A 24,748-nucleotide genomic window follows, 5' to 3' on the forward strand; every position below is an offset into this window, starting at 1 on the left:
CATTTCTGTAGCTCTAAATGTAAATGTTAAAATACATTTACAGTGCTTGGGTAAGATGAAGCAAGCACGGCTACTGGGTCAGACGAGCAGAATTTTGGGTAGCATGTCAGATGCCACTACCAGTGCCCTATTTTGTTTCTCCCTCTTGTCCCAGCATGAATCCTTCCCCCTGTCTTGGAAGTGCTTTCCAAGCTGTGGCTGTGCTAACATCCTTTAGTTGCCAAAAAGATCTTCTCTCTGAAGGTGTTTGTCCAGCATCTCACAAAACCAACGGTGTAGTACTTTGATAATATTTAAATATGCAATAGGAAGCGTTAATGCAAAGACATAACTCGTTAGAAAGATGTGAATTGTTATTGATCCTAAAGATTAGAGTTAAGTGGCTGAGAGGGAGACTGAGGAGGGTACAGAGGTGTGAATAGATCAAATATTCCAGACACAACTTGCTAACCTTGAAGAGCCTGAGAGCCATCATTTTAGGATGCCCACAGTATGAAAGGCCAGATTCTGTGCAGTATGTACATTCAATATCTATATTTTTTTTATTGTCTGCTCTTGGCATGAATCATAAAATGCCCAATTTCTCAACACTTGAGAGATAATATTACAGCCAAGTTATCAGGTTGTGATGTTTCTATTTAATAATTACGCACCAAAAGCATTTTGGCTATGCATGTAAAAGCATCAGAATACACATGTATTGACGTTCACTTAACATCTTTGCCATACTTTTTTAAAATTTCGTGTCTTGGGTTTCAAAAGACAGCAGATCCATATTCTGAGTTTTGTGCCAGCTATGAATTTGCTCCGTTAGAAACTATTAAAGTCATTATGATGTATTTTTTTCTTCTGTGCTTATTGCAGAACCTTAGTCAAAGTTAAAAACATCTAAAAATACTATTTCAGGAAAACTTAAAGTCAGATTTGTGAGTAGTTTTTTTAATAACTGAAGAAAATAGTAAGTTTGAGGGTACGTTTTATCACTTTTGGTGCTAACGTGTCAGTTTGTGAAGCTTAGTGTTTTCCAGACTGAGGGTCTGTTAAGGTTCGAAACAGGTACTTTTGACTTTTTAAAAAGGCAGCTGTTGCTTTTCCATATAAACTGGGAGTCTTGTGGAATCCAGCCGTGACTGGAGCTGCAGTGGATGTGTTTGCGAGTGCGTTAGTTGGAATCACGAGTGTGCACGCTTCGGTTCAGACCATCTGCATCTGTGTCAGCGATTTCATCTTCTGGAAGGCTCTTTTATGTGACAGTTTTCTTTGCATGATACTTGGGACCTTGTAGCGTGCAGTTACCCTCCTGGTGGAGCCATGGCTGAAGTTACGGTGGCTGATCCTCAAAAGAGGTTTGAAGTTGTTCAGACCTCATTAATTTTCTACTCCATGGACCTTGTTCATGTTCCCCTTAATCCCAGTGTATTTATCCACGTACTGGAAGGGCTGATCTAATTCTAGATTCTAAACTTCCTCCAGTACACACGTCGCCATGGAAACCACAGTTTTTGATAGAATTTGGATGAATTACGTGCCAGTTCAATGCTGACAATCTTACTGAGACAGTTTGCATCTCACAAAATTAAGAGAATAGCTCAATGTGAGAAGTACCAGTAATGGTGCAGGTTTTGCAGTATATTTCTTCTGCTTTTAGAATGACTGTAAATCCTAAATATCATGATATTGTGACTCCTTTCTTTTCTGTAAAAAGCGGCTTGGCAGTAGCGGCTTCCTCTGAAAGAAGCCTCAAGAATGAGAAAACCTGCAAGCTGCCGCTTGGCCATGCAAATACTCAGGTACTGCAGCTTCCCACACCGGCTGAAGGCAGTTCTGGGCAAGCTGTGTTCCACCCTGATCTGCTGTGTCCAGGCGTGGCGGTGGTTCTGGAGGGAACTGCTGAGGTGAGATGTCCTGCCTGTCCTTCAGAAGGCAGGAAGAAGGCAGCTTACGTTCTCCAAACTGCGGTCACAAGCACGTATCAGGGGTGCTCTCAAAAGCTGGAGGACAGAGTATCTGACATAAAGCAATCTTTGAGATGTATAGGTTTCCTACCCCATATACCCTGTCAGAGAAAGCTGTCAGATATTGATTCCAAAAGGAATCATCCTGCTGCTACCACTACTGATAAATAGATTGGCAATGTGAAATCTGTAGATTTTCTTCTTTTGAAGGGTGTGATGGAGACTGTTTTCCTAATACAGGACGCTTTCTAATGCAAGTGTTTCCAGGAGACCTGTTCCCTTACAAAGACAGGTGATCTTGGCGCAAACCTCGGGTTGCCCCGTTCTGTGGAGAAAGCAGCACCTGAGGTCTGAGAGTGCTGGAAGCACCGCTCCGGCTCTGGCGGCCCTCTGGAGAGGGGGGGTGCTGGTATGGCTGCAGCACGAGTTATCCCGCAGGCACTGCGGGTACTGCGTGCTCCTCTGCCTCCAGAGCTTCCCCTTTGCTTTCCGTGTCTGTGGTCAGTGCCTGAATCGGGTGAGTCCGTAGGTCTGACGTCTGCTTTGTGCAGAGACCTTCTTCTTGGGGGATTCTGAGCGTCTGCTTGGGAGACCCAAGACAGACAAGTGGAATTTTTTATTTTTTTTTTTTTTTTCTGTGGAGAAAACCAGATTACTTTTGCTAGCTTCCACTTCAAGTCTTTGAGATTATTAACAACATCTCAAGGAATTAAGGCTATTATTAGTAAGCCGGTCATCTTTAAATAGTAGTACCAGTAGCAGACACATTCTGTCGTAGTGGAAGTGAACGGTATATTGGGCTCCATTTTCTATTGCCAAAACATTTCGAGGATGTCTGCCTAACACGTTCTTGCATGCGTGAACAATACGGTTTGAGGATTTTAATACTATCCATACGGAATTCCCCAGAGTGTTACTGGCAAACAGTAGGAGGATTACAAGATTGGAGATTTCCCGATCAGTGGAGGAATTCTGCAGTACTCATCATTCATTCTCAGCTCAGAAAGCAAGAATGTGTTTATAGAACACTGAAAAGAGAAAGAAAAGTTAATGAATCATAACTAGAGTTCTTTGAGTACATGATTACTGATGCCAAAATAGTCCTCCTGCCATTCTGTTTTTAAAGTTCATTGGAATGAAGGTGTAAAGAGCTAGAGCAGCCTAAGGTAAACTTTGTGGTGTCCTGTTTGTTTCTGCTGCTGTTCACTGTTTTTTGCGGGACATTTCTTTAGTTGTATTCTATGCAGAAAGTACTTATGTAGTCTCTCAAGGAGGTTGCGTTTTACCAAAGGACAGGCTTTGGTGTATGATTTCCAGGACGTCGGTAGTTGCAGTGAAGTCTTCTGTTTGGTACAGTTGCCGAGAGCCATGAATCTGTCCTTTTGGAGGTGATCTGTGTTAACGAACAAGAATCACAGATGACTCAAATGATTCTTGAACATCCTCTGGTTACTTTTTAATAAGATTAGGGTGGACGCTTTTAATTAAGAGGGATCAGTTATCTTGTCTATAAAGGATTATAGAAGTTACAGAAGACTCATGTTACGCCATGATGACAAAAAGTAGGAATAGAACAGAATTCCCTCTCTGGTTGGGTGGCATTTGTGCTAAAACTGATCGGTTATTTACCTGTTAGGAAACTAGTTTGATGCTCTGCCTCCTATTCCTTTGGAGGGATCTGTTCAAAGCTATGTACTTTTATATACAGACTTTTATGTACAGAACTTACACCTTTATAGCCAGACAACATGCATGTCTCCTTTGTGAGAGGGTTAGCAGCCTCTCTGCTTTTTTTGAGACAGACAGCATCTATGTTTATGTTGGTTTTGGCTTATTTCCTCAGGATCTACAAGACGAGGAGTGCTTTATTGATCTGAAAAAAATCAGACCAAATCCCAAAACTGGTTATTTTGAAGTACCTACAAGTGTATGTACAAAACAAAAAATATCTGTATGCCTACGTAGTGAATTATTCAAAGGTGAAATTGTACTTAGTGTACTCCGGTCTTACGTAGGTAGCATGTGCGCCTTTCTTTTCTCCCTGCTCTCCCCTGCCCCACAGCATAAGCACCTGGCACAGGAGGGCGTTTGCTGTTCCTCTCCGGTCACGACAGAGTTATATTCTGCAACTGTGTGAACTCTTGTGTTTGTTTTTGACACTTACGGCTGTGCCGATCGTGCATTTGCTGGAAGTTGTAAAATGTATCACATTGCAAATGTCTTACTGTAAGCGCAAACACAGAATAGCATGATGGAAAGGGAGATGCATTTCTCGGTCGAGGCAGTTCACGTGCACTGGTGGATGCGCACGTATAGATGCACTGCTGTTTGAAATAGAAGGCGCTGCCTAACAAGCTTCTGGCTGAGCGGAAAACCAAGGCAAATGACAAAGCATGTGTCCCAAAAGCGACTTCAGAGAGATAAAATAAGCAGATCTTGGGCTGATCAACTGGACTATGCTGCTTTCATATCTGCATAAATAAGAACTTTTTGGTAATTTCATTATGCGTTTCTTTCTGGGTCTTTACATGCCCGTTGTTTGCATGTGGCTCCTGTGCGCTTGGCAGTCACGGACATGTTTATCTGCCAGTAACGGGTTACTAATGCGGAACACTTGAATCTAAGGGCAAGATTAACTTGTGACTTCCCCCTCCCCCATCTCTTCGTACTAGCTGTAATTTTAACTCTTTTTCCTGAGATTATGTATCTCAATTTTTCTCTTAAGCCTCCCAAAACATTACAGCAACGCTCACATTTGGATTTTCTTTTGGTATTTTTTTTTTTTAAATCTTCGGTATTTTTCAGCTAAAAAATATGGTGTATACCATTCTAGACAATAAGTCTTGATTTTATTTTTCTTATTAGAGATTTGAAATGGATTATTTCAGTAGAAAGTTAAAGTGACTGCACGCAAACAGTAGCTTGAACATAAGGTCCCTGTAATTTTTCTACAGGACAGTAGGTGACCAAAATTATTGAGCACAAAATGGAACAAATGAAGACTGATAATAGATAGTGTCCTACCAGAGAGGCAGGGCAAAACATTACAAAAGTTATTAATCTCAAAAAATAGTGATGTGAACATATTTTAAAGTAGAAGTTGTACTTAGAGTTGCTTTCAGTTTTAAGCTTTTTTTTGTTTTAAGCTTGACATTTTTATGTTCAAGAAATGCTATTTTTCACAGGAAGAACTACATAATCTGTAATCGTCTAATTTCTGTAATCGTCTGCAAAGAAGTTACATTTATTTTTTTCAAGAGCTCGGCAGTTAGACCTCTGAAACTGTATTACACTCTTCACCATTGTTTTCAGTGCATTTCTGAGTATATGAAAGTGTTCATAGTGTAGTTTCCATATTTCAGTGTAGTTTTCATATTTCATTATCACACAGAAACACGAGTGGTAGTTTTTAGCATAGCATACATAGCTTAAACTCAGACATTCATTTCTGTCCTTAGTTTCAACATTTAACTTCCATCTGTTCTTCTCCCTTTTTTTCTTTCATCTCCCTGTTTCCGTTTTTCCTCATGCTATGACATAAAAGTGGTTGCACTGAAAAGACTGCCCTTTTTGAGGAACAGACCGAAGGAAAAAGACAAAATGAAGGCCTTCTACCGTCGCTCCATGTGTAAGACTTTATGACAGTTCAGCTTCTTTTAAATGGCTACACTGGCTTCCATTACTAATTTTTCACTAACCTCTCCCTGGACTGCGCTGTATTTTTCCTCCTATTTTGCAATGTGCAAGTCCTGCTACAATACAAGGAGCTGGAGCTTTTTCTTTTTTCTCTTTTCTTTTTTTTTTTTTTTTAAAACCTTGGCACTGAATGCTTTATATATGTGCACATGTGCGCGTGCGCACACACACCTACACGCGTACCTGCACATGCACATACATATATATATATATATTCAGTGCATTGTAATCGCATACATTTGTATACAGTTGTCTATATACACACGTGTCTGTGTATATAAATTTACAGTGCACTGTGTTAACATAAATAGTTCTAAATTACACATTTCGTAAGCCTTTTGTTAAGAAATCACTGTAATTTTTTTGTTCAAAGAAAGTGTAGAAAAAATAGTGCAAGGCTATATGGTGGTCTGTCACTCTTCAAGTACTCATCAGTTGTTGTTGCCAACATGTTGTGTTGATTTATTTTATTTTTTTTTTAACAAGGGGTGGACAGTTTCCTCTAGTTTTGTGAAGTAAAGGTGAATATCATCAGATGTCATCTTTTTCAGATCCTTTTGTTTGTTACTATATAAAATACAGTATCCCTGCAGTAACCTGCACTGTACAAGGATCCCGTATCATTGTTGACATTATATTGTATTAGCACCTTTGCTCACTTTATCCTTATTCATTCCATTTTATCACTGCAAACCGCATATCACAGCTTCTAACACACATATATTACATATCATTGCAGCGCAAGCATGGCGGTTATACTTGATAAAATCAGTTTTTAGAACCATACTGAGCTGAAAGAAGTCTCTGACTTATAACACTTCTCATTCATTGAGCTGATTGCATGTCGTAACATGGATGACCTCGTGTTTATATCTCCCAGTATTCAATGCGCTTTAATGCTTAGAAAACTGTCAAATGTTTTGCAATACAAAATAAGAACCAGAAGCAAATACATTGACCATGCTGATCATTTGCTTTCATTTGCATCCCAGCCATGAATGACCTGGTGCAGTCCATGGTCCTGGCAGGAGGACAATGGACAGGTAGTTCTGAGCATCTGGAGGGTCCTGATGATATATCTGCGGGTAAAAGGAGGAAGGAATTGGGAGCTATGGCCTTCTCTACTACAGCTATCAACTTTGCAACTGTCAACTCTTCGACAGGCTTCAGATCCAAGCAGTTACTAAATAATAAAGGTATAGGTAGGAGCTTTTTGCACCGCGATGTGACTATGTGTAACAGCAATTTCATGTAAATATTGGTTTTACTTACATTTTAAGTTTTTCAGCAAAAAGCAACCTCAATAATTGAGTTGCAGTGCTAAGATGCTGAGTAGGTTTATTAACTGCAGTTATAAAATGCTTCAGGATTTTTCCTACAGAATGTTACCTAAGTAAAAATGGATTGGTTTGAAAAATATTTTAGTGTATTTTACAGATTATACATATTTCAATAACCTTTTCGTTTTATTTTATTTTACATCTCGTTTTATGTCTCTGTGTATAGATACTACATCCTTTGAAGATGTAAGTCCGCAAGGTATTAGTGATGATTCTAGTACAGGATCGAGAGTTCATGGTAAGAGGTGAACTTTAATTAAATGAATTAAGGATAAATTATGTGAATGTTAACAAAGTTTGCAAAAAAAAAAAAAGTGAATGGCATCGTTATAAGTGAGCATGCTTTCTGTGATTTGCATATCTCTTGAATGTATAGTATCATTTCTTCAGATTATTGTTTTCTTTCTTAACTACTACATCAGATAGATGTTCTGTATCTCTAGTAGAAAGTATCTGCGAAGTGCATCTGAACAGGATCAAAACATTTTCCCTTGTAAAAACTTCCTGAAGTTAATAGTAAAATAAAAGAAATTACAATTTCAATCCTAAAAGACATAATCTAAATCTGGCCTGATTTTTCAGTGTTTATTGTTCAGTGAAACCTAAATTTGTCTTGTACTGTATTTTATAAAATCATGACGTGTCTTCAAGCAAAACTACAAAGTGAAAGCTATCATAGATTATTTAGAAGTGAAGTTTTAACTCTTATATAAATACTTAAATTAGTATGAGCAAGAAACATTTTTGAAGGTGGTAACGGTGCATTTCCCTTGTATTGGATAGGAGTACAGGACATTATCTGTGCAGATGCTCTTGCTCCTCCTGTTCGTGGCATTTCAGCAATGTGCAAGGTTCCTTGTCAAATCTGTTGTAAGTGACCTAATCACGAGCAGCCTCCTGCATGCCCATCCTTTCGTCTGTAAAATCCTGGTTTCCCACTAACCAGTCGGTTTCAATTCTAAATGTACACTCTATTTCTCTTTTCCTCTCCCTTGTACCTCACTATTCCTGTAGTGCCCTTTTCTAAAGTGTCCTCTTGGACTGCCTGGAAATCCCTTCGCTTTCTGATCTGTAAGAAACCACTTTGTTGACAATGGGCATGCTCAGCCTGTGACATAGTGCATGATTCCTGCCTCTGAGCATTCTGTGATCAGAATGTAAAGGTACCGTGTCATCTGCTACAATTTTGTTCATCACGCTGTCTCCTAATTTTCCATTTAGCTTCCAGACCAGCCAGCCTTGATAGTGGCAGAACATCCACTAGCAATAGCAATAACAATGCTTCACTCCATGAAGTCAAAGGTATGCTGTTGGTGAATTTGCATACATGCTTCATTTCCGTTATTTGCTCTGTAAGATCATCTATATAGCTTAAAAAAACAAAACCAAAAGCAATTCTCACAACACACCACAGCATGTTTTTCTTAAGCATTTTATAGCCTTCATTCCCCACATTAGGAAAGGATGCAAGTATTAAATAGAACTTAGTTTTGTAATAAACATTAAAAGGGTGATATTAGTATGTAAGTTACAAAGTATTTTAAACCAAACCTAACCGAAGTAACGATGTTAAAAAATAAGAATTCCCTCCAAATTACTTTAAAATCACTTATTTTTCAGCAGAGAAGTTGCTCCATTTTTTTTTCTCCTAGCATCCTACCACGTGCGCACTGCTGCTGTAACGCTGTATCGTGTACGACACAAATTGGACAAACTGGCATATGTAATACCATCCTGTAAATTTTTATATTCTGTTTTTAAAAGATTAATACCGTTTTCCTGAATTCATCAATATTCTCTAAATTTCATACATTACGAGCCTTGATCTGTTTTTGTTTATAATGGCCATTGTACGTTCTCGGCTAGAACGCTGCCTGCTCAAGACTTCATTTTATATTCATGGCTATTAAACAGTATCTGTTTGTTTGGAAATTTATTGATGAATGCTAGCTTAAGATCTTTATTAGTTTTATTTTCTGTCTGTTGGATTATTCCCTTCTGTAAAAGATGCTTTTAAGTGCTCCTTGCCCCAGTTTCTATACAGTATTAGAAATTTCTGCTGTAAACAATTTATCTTTCTTCAAACTTAATTTCATTTCTGAGGAGGAACATGAAGTAGGAAATACTTGATTATTCATCAGTATTTTTTACGCAAATCACGATTATTGAAAAAATAAAGGAACTGGTGTTGTGGAATCTATTTTGTGTTTAATGCCATGTGCTTCCTTAAGGTCACAGTTGTAATAAACTAGAAGTAACGGCAGAAACTGTTGGAGACGCAGCATTCCTAAATAGTTCTTGTTGAAGAACTATGTTGAAGAAAATATTTTCTTTCTATTCCATCCTTTGTATTTCATTTAATGTAAAACTCATTAATAGTATATTAGCGCGTGTGCCTCGCAGTGATGCTGAACAAGAGTGGAGGCGTATCTTTAGCCTCTTGGAACATACTGTTATGTAGATGGAGGCCCAGATGATAAGTGAAAGTGGCTTTTTATTCAAAAGCTATCATGTCATGTTTGAAGAGCTGTAAGAGGTAAGTCAGGGGAGCGCAATGGTAGTAATACTATATGTGGTTTGACTGAAAAAAGGACAACTGGATTTTTTTACAACTTTAAATAGAATTATTATTAACTCAATCAGATCATATTCCAGATTTGCGTAAGGTTATACTGCTTAACAGCTTTGATATTATTTTTCTTATTAAATACTTAGTACCGTTTGCCCCAAAAGCAGGTGCAGTTCACAATCAGAGCAGGCCGCAGAGTCACAGCAGCGGCGAGTTTAGTCTGGCGCACGACCACGAGGCTTGGTCCAGCAGCAGCAGCAGCCCTGTCCAGTATCTGAAAGGACAGGGGAGGTCTAGTCCCGTGCTCCAGCAAAGAACACCCGAGACACTGGACAGCCGTGGAAAACACATCAAAAGCGGCTCTCCCGGGAGCGAAGTTGTTACCCTGCAACAGTTTTTAGAAGAAAGCAACAAGAGTACCTCAAGCGAGGTTAGTTTAAAAAAAATATTTTAACCACGTATTATCTCTTCAATGGGCACAGGATTAATAGAAGACTTACAGTGAGTAGAATAGCTGTAAAACGTTGTGGAGGTACTGGTTATGCCTGCATTAAGAAGTAGTGTGGACTGTATCCTCATAAACTGTACTTGCTGTATTACACACAAAATCATTTGGAATTTTGCAGCCGGACCCTTTCTGGGTTACTGAATTAGGTAAGACAGTCAATCTGTACTGCACAAAATTGCCCGGTGCACTGATGCGCGGCACACTCATCGCAGTTGAGACGGAAGGCTGTGAACTCCCAGTAAGTTTACTCCTCCTTGCACTTACCTTCAGTAGTGGCTGTTGTCAGATGTGTTACGTCAACAGGAAGGAAGATGCTTTACTTCATTCCCTGAGGAGAGAGTCCTGTCTGCTTCAGTTGTGTCTTTTTGACTTGACTGGGGAAAAAAACTGGCCTTGGAGCTTGTTGAAATCTGAGAGGAATAAGACAAAGAGAATGTTTCTCTAAATCGGTGACGGTTTGTTAGAAGCCCTAAATCACCTTGTCTCTGCTAGTGTTCTAATTTCTTCATCGCTGGTTCTTGAGTAGATGTGTCCTAAGCCTAGAAGTGCTCTAGAATCATAGAACCATAGAATGTGTTGGGTTGGAAGGCACCTCTAAAGGTCATCTAGTCCAGCCCCCCTGCAGTAAGCAGGGATATCTTTAACTAGATCAGATCTCCCTAAAGAATAGCCAAGAGGAAGCCGAAAGCTTATGGGTAGGAATTAGAGACCGAGGCAACAGGGGGAATCTTGTGGTCGGTGTCTACTACAGGCTGCCCGATCAAGGCTTTATCCTCTAGGATAAAGGAAGCCAGCTACTGTGACGAGGCCCTCTCAAGAGTAAGGATCAGACTCCATCTGTTTTTAACAATACAACTGAAATTGAAAAATACGCATTCACGGCTGAATTGATCGGGGTGGTCTGGGGTAGTGACTTGAGTCTGGACTAAGTTTCTGGATTTTTTGTTAGATACTTCAAATGATCTCTCACCCGTGGTCTCTCTGACGAGGGTTTTTGGGTTTTAAGCATTAGAGAATACTCTTCTGGCAATAGAAATAAAAGAAACCACCTGAGTCATGGAGTCTAGTTCACTGCTGTTCATGAATCACAGAATCTCTTTTGTAGCATCACCGAATCATTCTAGTTGGAAGGGTATTTAAGAGATCTCTTTCCAGGCTTCTGCCAGAGCATTTCCTTAATGCTCTTAGGTTAATTCTTTCCAAATTGTTTCTCTTACCATTTTGAAAAAGACTGAAGTCTCTCTCTGCTGAGTCTGTGAATAGTATTCACCTAAACTTCTTTTCTAGCTCTGAAGTCTTTTCTCCAAAAAGAGACATTTGAGAGCTGCCCAGTCCAAATTTGGGCACCAAGGATGCCTAAAGGTTATGTGCTTTATGTTGCTTTCTGAGATCTTTTGTCTTTGAGTGTGTACAGAATTTAAGCTTTGAGCTCTGGATGATCAGTCTAAGTTAAGTAATAGTCCGTGTGAAAGTGCATAGGAAGATGAGTGATTGCATGAGTGATGGTGGAGCGCAAGGGAGTGAGAAGATGAACTGGAAGTCTTGATCATCTGATTTGCTGAGTTAATCAGTATTACAGGAACTAATTACAGATAGTTATGGTCTGTCTGACGCCTCGTTTTCAAAGTACTTGCTTGTAAGCTGTACAGAAGACTTGTGAGTATGTGCCGTAGATGTTTAACACTGCTTTTAGGTCTGAGAAATTAAAAAAAAAAAAAAGGCAAACACTTTTTAGAACTGTTTTTCATTTATGTCCACAAAGATTGCTTAAGAAAAAGGTCAAAATTACAGTTTATAAATTGGTAAGATGCTTCATGTTTCTGACAGATGAAATCTGCAAGTGAAGAGAACCTTTTAGATGAAGTAATGAAAAGCTTATCTGAGTCTGCGGAGCTGACGGGAAAGGAAAAGCTAAGAAAACAGCCATCTGCCGGTTGTGGTATTGTGAGATCATTAAGTGTGAAAAACACAATCGATTTCTCCGATGGACGAGCCATTAAAGCAGAACAACTTGTAAGGCCCAGCCTTCGTAAAACCGACGATACCTACTTCACCAGCTCTCCAATAAAATTTACATCAGGCGCTCAAGGGAGGGCCAGATCAGTTAAAGACAAGATACAAGCATCTGTATCACAACGACAATCAAGAGATTGCAACCCATACGCTACCTTACCTCGGGCGAGCAGCGTGATTTCTACAGCTGAAGGAACTACTCGGAGGACAAGCATTCATGATTTTTTGTCTAAGGACAGTAGGCAACCTGTATCAGTTGACCCAGCACCATCTGCCCCTGACAGAAGTGTCCCATCGACCTCTAGTGAGTACTCAGCACACCAGTTATCCTCTCATTTTTTTCACTGCGTGGCTTACCGAGTAGATTGTGTCCCACAGAGCAATGCAGCTAATACAGTTAAACCACGTAACTTAGGATGTAACCCTGATGTGCCTACGACCTCGAGGATGGAAAGGTCAGATTTCCATGAGAGAACTTTGCTAAGCACAAATGTGTTTAATGATAAAGCCAGTATATCTGGTAATAATGACAGCACAGGATTGTTTACTGTGGCTCAGCCATTTTTATCCCTTAACACTGAATTAGTTAGTAATATAAGTGGATTGCCTCAAAGATCGCCAGCAAAAAAACCTGATCAGGCAAATCTGTCAGCATTTAGACCAGTACCGAAAAATCAAGACCAGCCTTCTGCTAATCAGAAATCCGATCACAGTGACCCACGGTCAGTTCCCACTAGTGAATTTGTCCCTCCCACCTGTGTAAACACTGGCAAGGCTGAACCCCTGCTGCTGGTTTCTGAAGATAATAAAACTGTGTGGTATGAGTATGGCTGTGTATGATAAGGAAGCGGTGTTGTTAAATATACACATATATATATATATATGAAGAGAGAGAGAGAGCGCCTAATATGCCATATAGGTGTTCTCAGCGTCCACTGGATATAGAGAGAATTTCAGTACAACAAAAAAATAATTTTGTGTTAGATCTGTTGGTTGTTGGTTTCTAGGAACGATGGCATAGGGCTCAGTTGTGTACTCTGGCATGTTTGAATGTAAAAGTGTAACCTCACCAAAGTTTGCATGAAACATTAATTGCACTGTATATATTTTGCATGCCTTTAAAAGTCTTTATAATGCAAGCTATATTTTTTTGTCATGCGTTACAAATATTTTGTTTTTTTCCTGTACATTACTGAATGCATGTTAAACCAATCGCATGCTGCATCACCAAAAGTGGCACAGTGAACAACATAACTTTCCGGTACAGAGACGATACTTTTCAGTTGTGCTCGCGCTTTCAGATTTATCAGTAACACGTTGATTATGTATTTTGAGTAAAAATACTTCCCCCCCCCCTTTTTTTTTCAAAACAAGATACTAACGAAAAGACACATTAGAGATATTTCAGCATCTTACTGTTTTCCTTTATGCCGTGTCCTGGCATAAATGCACTTTGCACAAGGAACAACTTATAGCCCAATAGTTCAGTGCCTCTGGTTTGCACACTAAATATGAATTACTGTTCATAGTTACTAAAATATTTGAACATTGATAAATACAAAGACCATTCATAATCCTAAACATAAATGATAATTCTTATGAAGAGGTAATAAATAGTCACATGATGCACAGCACTTGTGATATAAAAATGACCCTTTCCACCTTTTCCCTTTTGTATGCTTTGTCTTTCCACATCTGGTGTACAAGTGAAGTGTGTGCTTTTATTAGGAGTCAAGTAACAGAGTTATATGAGACTCCTTGTGATGTATGGTAATAAAAACCTGTATTGATGACGGTGGAAATTCATTTTTTCTTAACAGAAGTAACACTAATATAAGATAAAACAAGATATGTAACAAAGTAACAGAAAAACTGTTAAATTAGCACAGTTAAATAAAAGAAAAAACAACAAAAAGAAATGCTTGCAAAGTTATGGGAGTATAGGAATGCTTAAGCAAGTAACTCATTAAATCCCAGATGACCAGCTAAAGAGAAATGTTGAAAACTAATTACTTAACATGCCGCCATCTCTGCAGTTGTCTGAAACTTCTCAATGGTAAATATAAACAGAGTTTAAAATTGTATCGTTCTTAAACTAGAATTACATGAGGCTTTAGACATTAGCACTTTCTTGCAAGAAGAAATAGTTACTGACAGTTATTGTAGGCCAAAATTACGTAAGCTATAAAAAACCTGAATGAAAATATATCTAGGGAAAAAATATTTAAAATTGAAAATAAATATTGAAAATAATGAATGTCATATTCTGATTTTTACAACTGAATTTATTTCGCCGGAGGTTTTGTGGCAGTCGTGTTGCTGCTCTGTGCGTTGAAGTTAGTGTGTAAGTAGTGCTGCAGATACCCAGCTCCTCAAGGGAGCGTGGCAGACATCCTATACGTTAGTCTTCACCGTCTCCATTTCGTACAGGAGAATTGTTAATTCCAGAGCTCCGGCTACATTTCGAGGTGGGGAAAATGAGCAAGGGGAGAAGATTGGATGTTTCAAAGATATTCTGTGGAGGGTAAAATTACTGTTTCCACATGTCAAGCTGCCGATGACCATGTCTACAGGCATGTGTTATTATTGGGCTGATAAATTTCTCACTTCTCTTCGATGTTGTTCACAGCATGCTGGTAGTTATTGCAGTATTCCCTCTAGAATTGTCTTACCATTTAAAAAAAACAACCAAACCCAAATTTGAAATATAGTCTTAATCACACGCATTTACTTTCATGCAGCAAGATCAGTGTTCTGATCTTGGGTCCTGTCATTTGACTTCATTTCCATTAATCTGTAGATGTGCTGGAATTAGCTTTGAGATGAACAGTGCTGTTAGCTGAAGTGATGTGTGCGTAATACATTTTGCAAGTCATTTAAGGAATTAGAGAACAAAATCTTACCTCTGAGAGTACTTAGTATAAATTTGTACTGTGCTACCAGTATCTGTATTTTTCTGAACTGATGGCCAGCCTGTGTCTTGCAGCGAGGGTGCTCGTTAGGATCAGAACAAGGTCTGTAGCTAGAGGTAGTATCTTCTGTTCAGATCAGCTGCTGCTGTTGGGACAAACCAGAGTGGCTTTCAGGCACGCCATGGCCTTGTTTGCCAACCTTGTCTCGCTTAGGTCCTTACACGGTCACAGCTCAACAAATACCAGTACTGTCTGCAGATATGTCTATTAGGAACTCTCCGGCATGACCGCCGAGTCCCAGTCGTAATCACGAGCAGGGCCAAGATCTAAGGACAACTTTGAAAGGTTCCCCCTGTACAGTGAAGTTAAAGCTTGCTATCAAGGCAACAAAATACATGGGTTTTTTTCTAGCCACTACCCATGGGGCACTTCAGTTTGCATAGTTTTATTTCTCTCCACAGCACTAAGCTTTCGCATCCAAACCAAAGCTGATAGTGAATACTCGTGTCTGATTTTTTAATGCCTTTTTAGCCTGTGTTTTACCTTGCTCCATTGGGGGGGCAGCATTAAAATAGCTTCTCTCTTAAGCCCAAAGGGCTTCAGAATAACCGAGTGTCTTTGAATATGAGTGTCTCAGGTCCTCTGTGGGAGTTATAGACTAACCTTGGCTGGCTCAAGCTACTATTTTGCATTGTTTTATAAATTTGTAATGAATTACATTTCACTTCTGAGGATAATAATTTTTTGTGCCCCTATTTTTGCTCCATTGAGTTCAGCTGGAGCAGCAAAAGTATGCTACTTTTTAATGTCTCTGAAAATAAATTGTCAACATTTGTTCATTATATATGAAAGAAAAGAAATGTTTTCACGTACAGAAGGATTATTTTTTCCTCCACCTTTTTGATCTTTATGCTTTAACAATAGACATGTCATGGATGTCTCTTTTGGTCTGCGAAATTCCTTTCAGACTTGGTCACTGCTGCTCCCCCGCCATTCACGTGGCTGGGTCCTTGGACCCTGCTGCCTTTAAAAGCTATGTTAGGGTTTTGCATGGCAATTATAAACACTAAATACATGACTGCTGACCAACAAAGGTTTTGTTGTTCAGGCTCAATAATTTGCTTGCAGTTAAAGGTTTGCTTGGTGCTTTGCTTTAAGCGGATAGTAAATTAAGATGCTGCATTTTGCATGTCCAGGCTGTTGCATGCAAAGATAATTTTCTGTTCTGCAGATCAAATTTTTGGCATTTCTGCCAATGTGTAGCAAGTAAAAAAAAAAAAAAAAATAAAAAAAAAAAAAATGCAAAGATGATGACGTTCTCTGCTGGGTTCAGTCAGCCTTGGTTACATCTGATTATTTTTTTCCTCTTCATACAGGCAGAAGTTTAGGGTTAGTGTATATAAAAGTTAAATATATCTGATTGTGGCTTTGAAAATAATACCTGGTTATTCTAAATGCTAAGATGAATTTTAATGAGTCTAGTTGAGTAGGCATTTCCAGTGAGTTTCTTCTATCCCTCTCCTCTGTCCTTTCCTCAAAAAAAAAAAAAAAAAAGCGTTTATGTATTCTTTTGCTCTACTAATAAGTAGAATATATTTTAATGCATGAGGGTTTTTTTTTCGTGTCCTGATAAACACAATGAATAATGTTAAATGCTTTTCTCTGCAGATGTGGAAGCTATCCCAGAAAGCAGAAATTCAAAAAGCAGGTCTAGGGAGCAACAAAGCTCCTAATTCTATTACCCACTACATGAGATGTGGGCCAAGTGGTGAGTTTCCTGCCCAAAATGTAAATGAGATTAATTTCATTTACAACAAACTAACAGCATTACATATAAGAACAAGTGCACATTGCATTAACCAGATGTAAATACTGCTTGCTTAACTGGCTTCTATCTTGCTTATTAAGCCAGAACAGGTTGTTTTACAGCAGTTATTTTGCCTGCATAGGCAGGGAACGTCGTCCCATTTAGTGTTTTGCCTGTAAAAAATTACGTTTCCTTTAATTTTTCAAATCTCTTGAAGAAGTTCAAAGAAATCGCATTAAGAAGTAATATTGAAGTCAGTTCTTAGAAAGGGACAGATAAATCTAAAAGAATAGTTTAACAAAACACATAAAGTATTCTAAACTATAAGGAAACTGCCTTTTTATAAAGCTTGTCTTTGGCATTCTGTCCTTCTCTTGACTTCATTAAAACATCTTTGATGCATGCTATTAGTGCTGTTAGTTCTGTTAGTGACTTAACTCTGTATTTTATACTTCGCACTTTAAGCTTTTCTTATTGTTCTTTTCTCTTTCTACCTTCCAACTGATCACAGAGAGAAAAGTGTCCTTCAGTATCTCAGTATGAAGCCTTTATATCTGAAGTAACAAGACAGCGACTGTAGGAATCATTAATAAAAATTAAGGGAATTTTTTACATTCTTCGTGACTAGAGCAGGCGAGAAATAAAAACCTACCTACCTTCCTTCCTTCCTTGAATCAAGGAGCTCTACTGGAGTCTACTGCCGAAAACCTGTAGATGGTCTTAGGAATTATTGCACATTGCACTGTTAAGATCTACTGAATAAAGGACAGTTCTCATCTCCCTAAGGACCAAGAATTTTAAGGTCTCAAGAATTACTCCAGGAAAAAAAAAACTTCTTTCATCCTCTGTTTATGAAATTAGCCACTGATTTGCTTAAGCTTCTGCTAATAATTAGCCAAAAACCCCCATAACGAGCAGTTTATATTTACTTCTGTAAATCTAAAATGAATGCTGTAGAATTTTGTTGAAATTGACTGTATATACAGATACAAAAACCTCACAGCTTACTGGCACTTCACTGCCTTATTTGGCTAGCATAATCTGCATGAAATTGCTCTTTAAAAAGTTTATGCTGATTTTTGTTGCATACTGCAAGAGAAAAATCTGTTTACATATACGGAAAAGTTCGGTAACTAATGAAAGTGGGAGTCATGGGATAATCGTATTATATAGAAATTGTTTGTCATTTGTGTTTTTCACATTCCCAAGTTATTCTGCAGATATATGTTAAGATGTGTCTGACAGGAAATTGTCAGGTATGATTTTTCTATAACTTTTATTTTAATATAAGGCTGTTTCCAACAAATGACATTTCCAGGATAAGACTGTCTTAGGATGTTTGTGTATTGACTGTTTGGGTTGGTTGGTTTTTTTTTTTTTTTTTTTTTTTTTATTGTTTGTCTTTTGACATGAGCGGATTGTGGCTTAGGAGGTTTCTTGATGGCAAAAAGAAATGTAAATAGTATCATATGCATTTTACAATCAGTTCCCCTTAAAGGTTATCTTTTATTAGTAAGATACATTTTTTTCATTACTGATTTATATTAAAGTCAACAAATGTTATTGGTACATTCAGTGGTTGCATACATTCGTTGTCTTGAAAGCATTTAGAGAGCTCAAAGGAAGCGTACATGAATTTATAAGCAGAACCAAAACGAGTTATCTTACTTGCATTGTATTACAGATCACCCGGCACACTTGAACCTCTGTTCCAAAGGGTTCAGTTACCTGTGTGACCTCCCAGTGTCCCACCTCCTCCTGCTTTGTTCTGCAGGCTCACGGCTTTTAAGCAGGTGTATGGCCTCGCACTGCCGGGGCAGTTGGAACAATCGTTTTTCCCTGGAGAGAGAATGCAGTTCAACAGACTCAAAAGCTTACTGGCAGGTCGTTTTTCCATTTCCTTGCCGTTTTGTCGAAAAGTGGGGGAAAAGAGGAAAGTTCAGTAAGCTTTAGAAAGGGAGACTGTGACTTCCTTCTGAAATACTTTTTAGGATAAAATGTGCTAAAAGATCTAGATCTAAGCAGAATGTTTTGGTTTTACAATATAAGCACTTCTTTTTCAGCCCGGGATTGTTTTCACAGAGAATTTAAACATTTTGTTTTTTTTTTTTATCTTAAGTGAAAATAGGACCAATTTTGCAGCTCTCCACCATATAGAATTCCCATTCTTCCTCTGAATACATTCCTGGTATTTCATTAAAATCATTGGTTTATTTTGATGAGCAGCTCACACTAGCCTTCATTTCTGGTCCCTTAGTCTCAGTGTTGAGACTGTCACCGATTTCGGTGGAAGTGCAGAGCATTGGCATAGATTAGCAATGCGGGGAGCGATCTGAAGCCCGGTACGCTCCTGAAATCCAGCCCCGCAGCGGTTTTGTGGGCAGCCTGAGCTCAGATGCATCTGGGATCGTTTCCCACACTGTAATGGATACCGCAGTGTTTTTGAGGAGGATTTGGGGCATCCCAAGCCAAGCAGTGAGAGCTGTGAGATGGGTCTGGTTGTGACTGGGTTCTCCTGACTCTCTTGGACAACAGAGGAACTGATGCATTTTAAACTATTAAACCCTAATAGTTTAGTACCGTTACTATTTTTAGAATGTGTGTGTCTTGAATTAACAGATTTACACTGCAGTGCCAAACACGGTTTTATATTGATGGAATTGGAGCGGTTGTGTGTGCTGAGGTGGGTTCTCTGTGGCCCTGGGAATGGGGCAGGAGTAGGGTATTACTGTGATGGCGCGGGCACTTCTCTGGGCACGCGTAACCCACCCTCGCCGCATCTCCTGAATTCTTACTTATTAGCTCAGATCTCTTCTGTGTTCAGTAAATTGCCTGAGATTACACATCACAGCTTCTGCACTTGCTTTTTTCTGTATTATTACACCTTCTTGAAGCATCTCTGCAATCATAGCCGGGGTGCAGTTACAAACTTTTCAGATGCTGTTTGACTGATAACGTGTATTAGAAATGAACCCCCTCATCCAAAACCTGAAGCAAAGTTTCTGTGTGTGAGAGAATCAGTGGGAGTTTGGGGCAGAACCCACCCTGTGGGTCAGAGCCCAGTGCGGGTCAGGTTTGTGCGCCGGAGCCCGGCTAGTGCCCCTCTGCGCCACCGTCAGCGGGATTTTACTCACTTTATCTGCATCAGCAGCAAGACCAGAGAGGAATTTTGGGTTCCACTTGCTACATTTGCCAAAAGCAGCTCCAGGGATACGTCTGCATTCCAGAGATCAGAATCTGGTTCTCCCAGCAGTTTTCTTTTGCAAAGATGTTTCAGAGCTGAAGAGCAGTCAGGAGGTTCTCTGTGCTCTGATGCTTTTTAAATCATTTTCCTTTCTTAATATTCCCAGTCTGTGCCCTTAAAATTAAAATAAAAGCATAAATTCAGTTTGGGGACTGGTTCACGTGTTCTGAAACACGCACTCCCCGGGGAAGAACACGGCAGCTGTGGAAGAGCCTGCGACGACAGCGTACACACGGCTTTTTACTGCAAGAGTTGCCAAATCTGACACTGCTAGTTCTGGGTGACAAAGAGGTTGTAGTACTATACAATGTATAATTTTTATTTACTTTTTATGATAGTCTGCTGAGGATTTAGTAACATTCCCAACACCTATTATTTCTAAACTTTTTCCAAGACATGATGCAGCCTTGACAAAGGAGCTCATGTATGATTTTTAGAGTTAGATGATAATGTATATGTAAATAATGCTTTGATATTAATAAAACTGCCTTAAAGGAATGTACCTAGGTGTGAAACAAAACTTAAAAAGCTCTTATTTAAAACTGTAATTTCCTTTACATATTGATTTTTTTAATGTTTGCCATTGTATACATTTATTAATGATGTTATTAAAATGCCAAACCAAATAATTTTCATTCTTATTTTGTGTGTACGTTTATACACACGCTTTCTGGAAGCTGCTGTTGCTGGCAGGATGTGGTGTTCCGTGGTGGCACTGTGGGCAGTGGGTGATGTGTTCGGTATTTCTTCAGAAGGAAACTGATAAAACCGTAGCAGACTTCTTCTGGACAGCGTGGTGTTTGTTTTGTGTTGTTTATTTGTGTAGACCTGTACAGCTTTTACCTATACACTATTTTCATGATTTTTTTTTAAAAAGACACTAATTTCATAAGTAAATACAAAAAGAACCATTATAGGTCTGCCAAATGTAGTATTTGAAGCTTTGATTTTGCTTGGTGGTTATCTTTGCCAAGACCAGTCTCAGAATCTCTTCTGGGTACAAAGGTAGTACAGATGTTTAATATTCAGGAAGCACAGTAAGCTGCTATTGTGCACGTTTCTTTAAAACAATTTTTCAAATTTAAAGTTTTCTGGATCTAAAAACCTTGACTAGTCAAATTTAGGGGTTTCTTTAAGTGATAAATGATTTTTGGGCACCACAAAGAAGAAACCTTAAGGGGGGGGGTGGAGTGAGTGGCAGGCAGAGGGTAAGATAAGTTTTACTTGTGAAGACAGGTAAGACTGTATCTTAGTTTCTAGCTAATTTAGTAACTCATTTGTCAATCCAGAGTTCACTAATCAACCCAGTATTCCTAAACACCAGATGTTCCTTTCCGTCTTTTATTTAACAACAAATACAAAGTCACATGTACCTGGACATCTTTCTAGTGACTCTTCCTATTAGTTCCACATTTTTAGGTAAATTCTTTCCTGTTTGAGACGACTGTCCGGACAGCTGGGGTTGGTTTGGCTCTTTCTAAGGCAGAAGGGAGAATTTACACTGCTGTATCAGGATGTATTCTGTCGTTAAGGTCACGTCTCAGAACAGGTGCCAAATCCTTCAGAAATGAAAGAAACCATGGTAAGGATCTTTGTGAACTCACTTGCCTTGCCCTAGAAGATGCTTTTTCTTTCTCTAGTTAATGGTAATTGTTAATTCTGTAGAAGATTTTACTTTCTTAATAAGAAAAAACCCAACCCAACACAAAAATGTTGATGTTCTCATAGAACTATCTCAGCCATATAGAATGAAACTAAGTCAAATTGGCTAATTTTTGCTTTGTTTTTCTTTTGAAGTGTTTCCCTTTATCGTTGTTAGTGTTGCATCCTTTAGCGTGATGCAGTAGCAAATAGTCAGCTAAGATTGCAAGTCCTTTTGTGTATTTTTTTTCTTCACTCTTCTGTATTCTTTATTTCCATCCTGTCTCAAACTTATGTTCATGCTATTGCTTGCCTTTAGGCATAGTCTGCACATGACATTTTTGTTAGGCTATGTTCAAAAGCCCTTTTCCCCACCATCTTCAGATTTTATCCCTCACTTTCACAGCCCCCATCTCTGGGTTTTGTGTGGGCACTCGCTGGCGCAGTTCCCATACTGCACTTCATGGAGTTTCTGCTGCTCCTGTCTTCAACAGAAAATGTGTTTGAAGGGGGCTTTATTCTTGTAGGCAGCAGAGGAGAAAGAATTAGATTAGAAGTTTAATGTTGAGAATGTACTGGTCTTGTTCTTGTGATAGTACTAAATATATGTTCTCTACCGAAAGCCAAATCGGCCTCCCCTCAACCTCTTAAGCGCAGGGGTGTTTGTACCTGCAGTCCCCTTCTGCCGAAGGGAGAAGCTCCAGCACAGCTGCTCGTTGTACCCTTCTCCCCGTTCCTGTGGGTGCTGCCCAACAGCGCGGGGGGGCAAAGATGTGCCTCCTCCAGGGGTTCGTGAACCTGTAGAAATTGTGCACAAAAGTTAATACAGTTCCAGGTTTATTAAAGTTCCTCCCAGGCATCACCTGCTGAGGAACATGCAGTGACACTGTTCCCTGGAGCTATTCTGCCGGGAGGGAGGCAGGTAGGTACTGGGCTCTCCCCCTGCCCTCCCTCGCATTTTGCTGGTGATGGGGAGGGGCTCCAGGGACACGGCTCCACACAGGCCTGTTACCAGAAGGGTTAATTATTTCACCAAGGGGAAGATACCGTGAAAGTGAAAATGCAACTAAAAACCTAGACAATCAAATGCGTTTTCTGTAGGGTAGCTAAGTTGGGTTTTTTTCTAGGTAAAAATAATAAAGCAATGTGTAGTAGGGGATAAATGGGTAAGGTACACGATTTAGACATCTCTGTCCTGTGTGTATTGACAAGTATTTTATAACTTTTAAGTTAATTTGTTATTTCTTAATGATGTTAAGTTTAAACCTTCAAGGCCAGTACCACACATGGAAAGTTCCAGTTTTAACCGTTTTATTAATAAACAGTATAATATTATTCAAGTAATGCTTTTTCTACTTATTGGTTACTTAATGGTAGATTGCAAACGTGTCTTGTCTTTTTAAGAATATTCTGTTAAACTTTTAATAACCCGAAGACAGTATTTTTTTTTCTCACCAGATTATACAATATAAACTTGCACAATTGAAAAAATAAAGGAGTAAGCCTTTTTTTCCCAAATTTTATTTGTAATGAGACTTTTCACCAGTTTTGCTCTAGAAAATCTATGCCTAGTACTAGAAAAGTAAATTTTGTCTACTTAATGTCTTCATCAAAATGTACGATGATGGGATCATGGCCTGTTGATCTCACGAACTTCAAGAAGTCGTCGGGGCTTAAGCCCATGGTTGCAGAATTTGTCATTGGATGAAAGTACACCTTTTCATGGCCACCTTCCAGAAAGCCAGCATCCAGCACAAACCTCACGTCTCCCTGGTCACAGAAGAGGGCCAGGGGTGTTGCACAGCCCTGGCCCACTTTTAGCTTTTCCAGCATGGCGTTTTCATCGGCAAATCGTAGGTTTCCACTTCCGACACCCAGTTTTTTAGCAAGATCATTTAAATTGACTTGCCTGTTGTGCAAAACAGTCACCAGCCAAAATCCTTTCTTCTTTTTGTCTTTAAGAAACAGGTTTTTACTGTGACCACCTTTCATATGTTGGACATGGGGCATCATTTCTTCAACAGTGAACACCTGGAAAATACAATCAGGGTAGTGTGAGACTCTATTTCCCATTAGACTTTTAGTTGTGTACTGTCAGGTATCTTTTGTTAAATACTTAGAAAACCCGGAATGTTATACTGAGCCTCAAAACTGTACCCTTTTACAAAGACATTTTAAAGGAACACGAATAAAATGTGACGTACAGCTCCTGCCTGCTTTCTCAATCATTTCTGTTGCAAGAATATCACACTTTAAAAATGCAAGAACGCAGCCCTGACAACACCTTTTTGCACATCCACCCCAGGCAGGCTGGAACAATGTGGTGCGTCCACTTTTAACTGCGACTGAGAGAAAGTTCGGAAAGCAGCCTAGATGCTGGCGACTTTGTGGTGAGGAAGTATGCGGGCCATAGCTCCGGGAACTGAGGGGAAAAGGGGACTCGGGGGGACAGAGGGCCAAGAACCCATCAGCTGCGCTCAAAATGGCACAAAAACATTCTCTCAGGCCCAGCGCCTGCAGGTCCAGTTGGCGATAAATCCCATTTTTGTAGTTATGCTAAAAAAACACACGCAAGGCCTAAAACTGCCCTGTAGCCTGCTCTGCCCCGTTGGTACGTATAATTTTATTTCCGGATTTAAGAAGGACCCGGAAGATGTCGAGGCCCACCGGGTGAGGCGGCCGCCCCTACCTGGGGGTGCTCGGCGGTGACGGCGGCGATGCCCAGCTCCCGCAGCCGCTGCGCCAAGGCCTCCCGCAGCTCCGGCGCCGCCGCCATCGCCCACCCGCTCCGCCGGGGCCGGGGGCGGGCGAGGGGGCGGGAGCGCCGCCGTCACCGCCCCTTCCGCCAGGCAGCGCCTCAACGTGGTGGCGGGACGGGCCCGCGCCGGGCGGCGGTTTGCGAGCTGTACGTGGGGTGCGTTTGCAGTAAGTTTCGATCAGGACAAAAAGCCCCAGAGCTTCAGCCCCGGGCACTGGGGTTCCGTGTTTGTTCACGCAGCCTGGCTCTCCCCTCGTCAAATCGCCGCGTTAGAACAGCGCGTTGCTTGGACATACCCCAGGTTT

At 39.8% G+C, this 24,748-nt stretch overlaps 2 protein-coding genes across 24 annotated transcripts in view; one reads left to right on the forward strand and one right to left on the reverse strand.

Moving 5' to 3' along the window:
• The window catches only part of CCDC88A (coiled-coil domain containing 88A), a 76,589-nt gene extending 58,967 nt beyond the window's left edge, over nucleotides 1-17,622 (forward strand). For 4 of the 23 annotated variants that reach the window (XM_074578568.1, XM_074578582.1, XM_074578569.1 and 1 more), the window contains 7 exons: nucleotides 5,500-5,583; nucleotides 6,644-6,853; nucleotides 7,158-7,229; nucleotides 7,775-7,861; nucleotides 8,213-8,293; nucleotides 9,725-9,990; nucleotides 11,896-13,063. In XM_074578568.1, coding sequence (XP_074434669.1) covers nucleotides 5,500-5,583; nucleotides 6,644-6,853; nucleotides 7,158-7,229; nucleotides 7,775-7,861; nucleotides 8,213-8,293; nucleotides 9,725-9,990; nucleotides 11,896-12,921 — 1,826 coding nt within the window. In that variant the 3' untranslated portion in view covers nucleotides 12,922-13,063. Of the gene's footprint in view, nucleotides 1-5,499; nucleotides 5,584-6,643; nucleotides 6,854-7,157; nucleotides 7,230-7,774; nucleotides 7,862-8,005; nucleotides 8,063-8,212; nucleotides 8,294-9,724; nucleotides 9,991-11,895; nucleotides 13,064-16,661; nucleotides 16,762-17,311 lie in introns of those variants that run through there. The other 19 variants (XM_074578586.1, XM_074578589.1, XM_074578587.1 and 16 more) reach the window with 19 other exon arrangements.
• Nucleotides 17,623-22,979: 5,357 nt separating this feature from the next.
• LOC141740248 (prolyl-tRNA synthetase associated domain-containing protein 1-like) lies at nucleotides 22,980-24,529 on the reverse strand. Its single transcript, XM_074578593.1, has 2 exons — nucleotides 24,375-24,529; nucleotides 22,980-23,716 (listed from the first exon to the last, which is right to left on the reverse strand). Exons 1-2 carry the CDS (start codon nucleotides 24,459-24,461, stop codon nucleotides 23,279-23,281), a joined length of 525 nt encoding a protein of 174 aa, XP_074434694.1. The 5' UTR covers nucleotides 24,462-24,529; the 3' UTR covers nucleotides 22,980-23,278.
• Between the last annotated feature and the right edge of the window lie 219 nt (nucleotides 24,530-24,748).

Source organism: Larus michahellis, chromosome 3 (assembly GCF_964199755.1).
Source record: "Larus michahellis chromosome 3, bLarMic1.1, whole genome shotgun sequence".
In the NCBI taxonomy this organism is placed as follows: Eukaryota; Metazoa; Chordata; class Aves; order Charadriiformes; family Laridae; genus Larus; species Larus michahellis.

Coding starts and splice junctions, on each gene's coding strand:
- LOC141740248 (XM_074578593.1), bottom strand. CDS start 24,461: ATGGCGGCGGCGCCGGAGCTGCGGGAGGCCTTGGCGCAGCGGCTGCGG. Junction 23,717..24,374: donor TCACCGCCGAGCACCCCCAG/GTAGGGGCGGCC, acceptor TGTATTTTCCAG/GTGTTCACTGTTGAAGAAAT.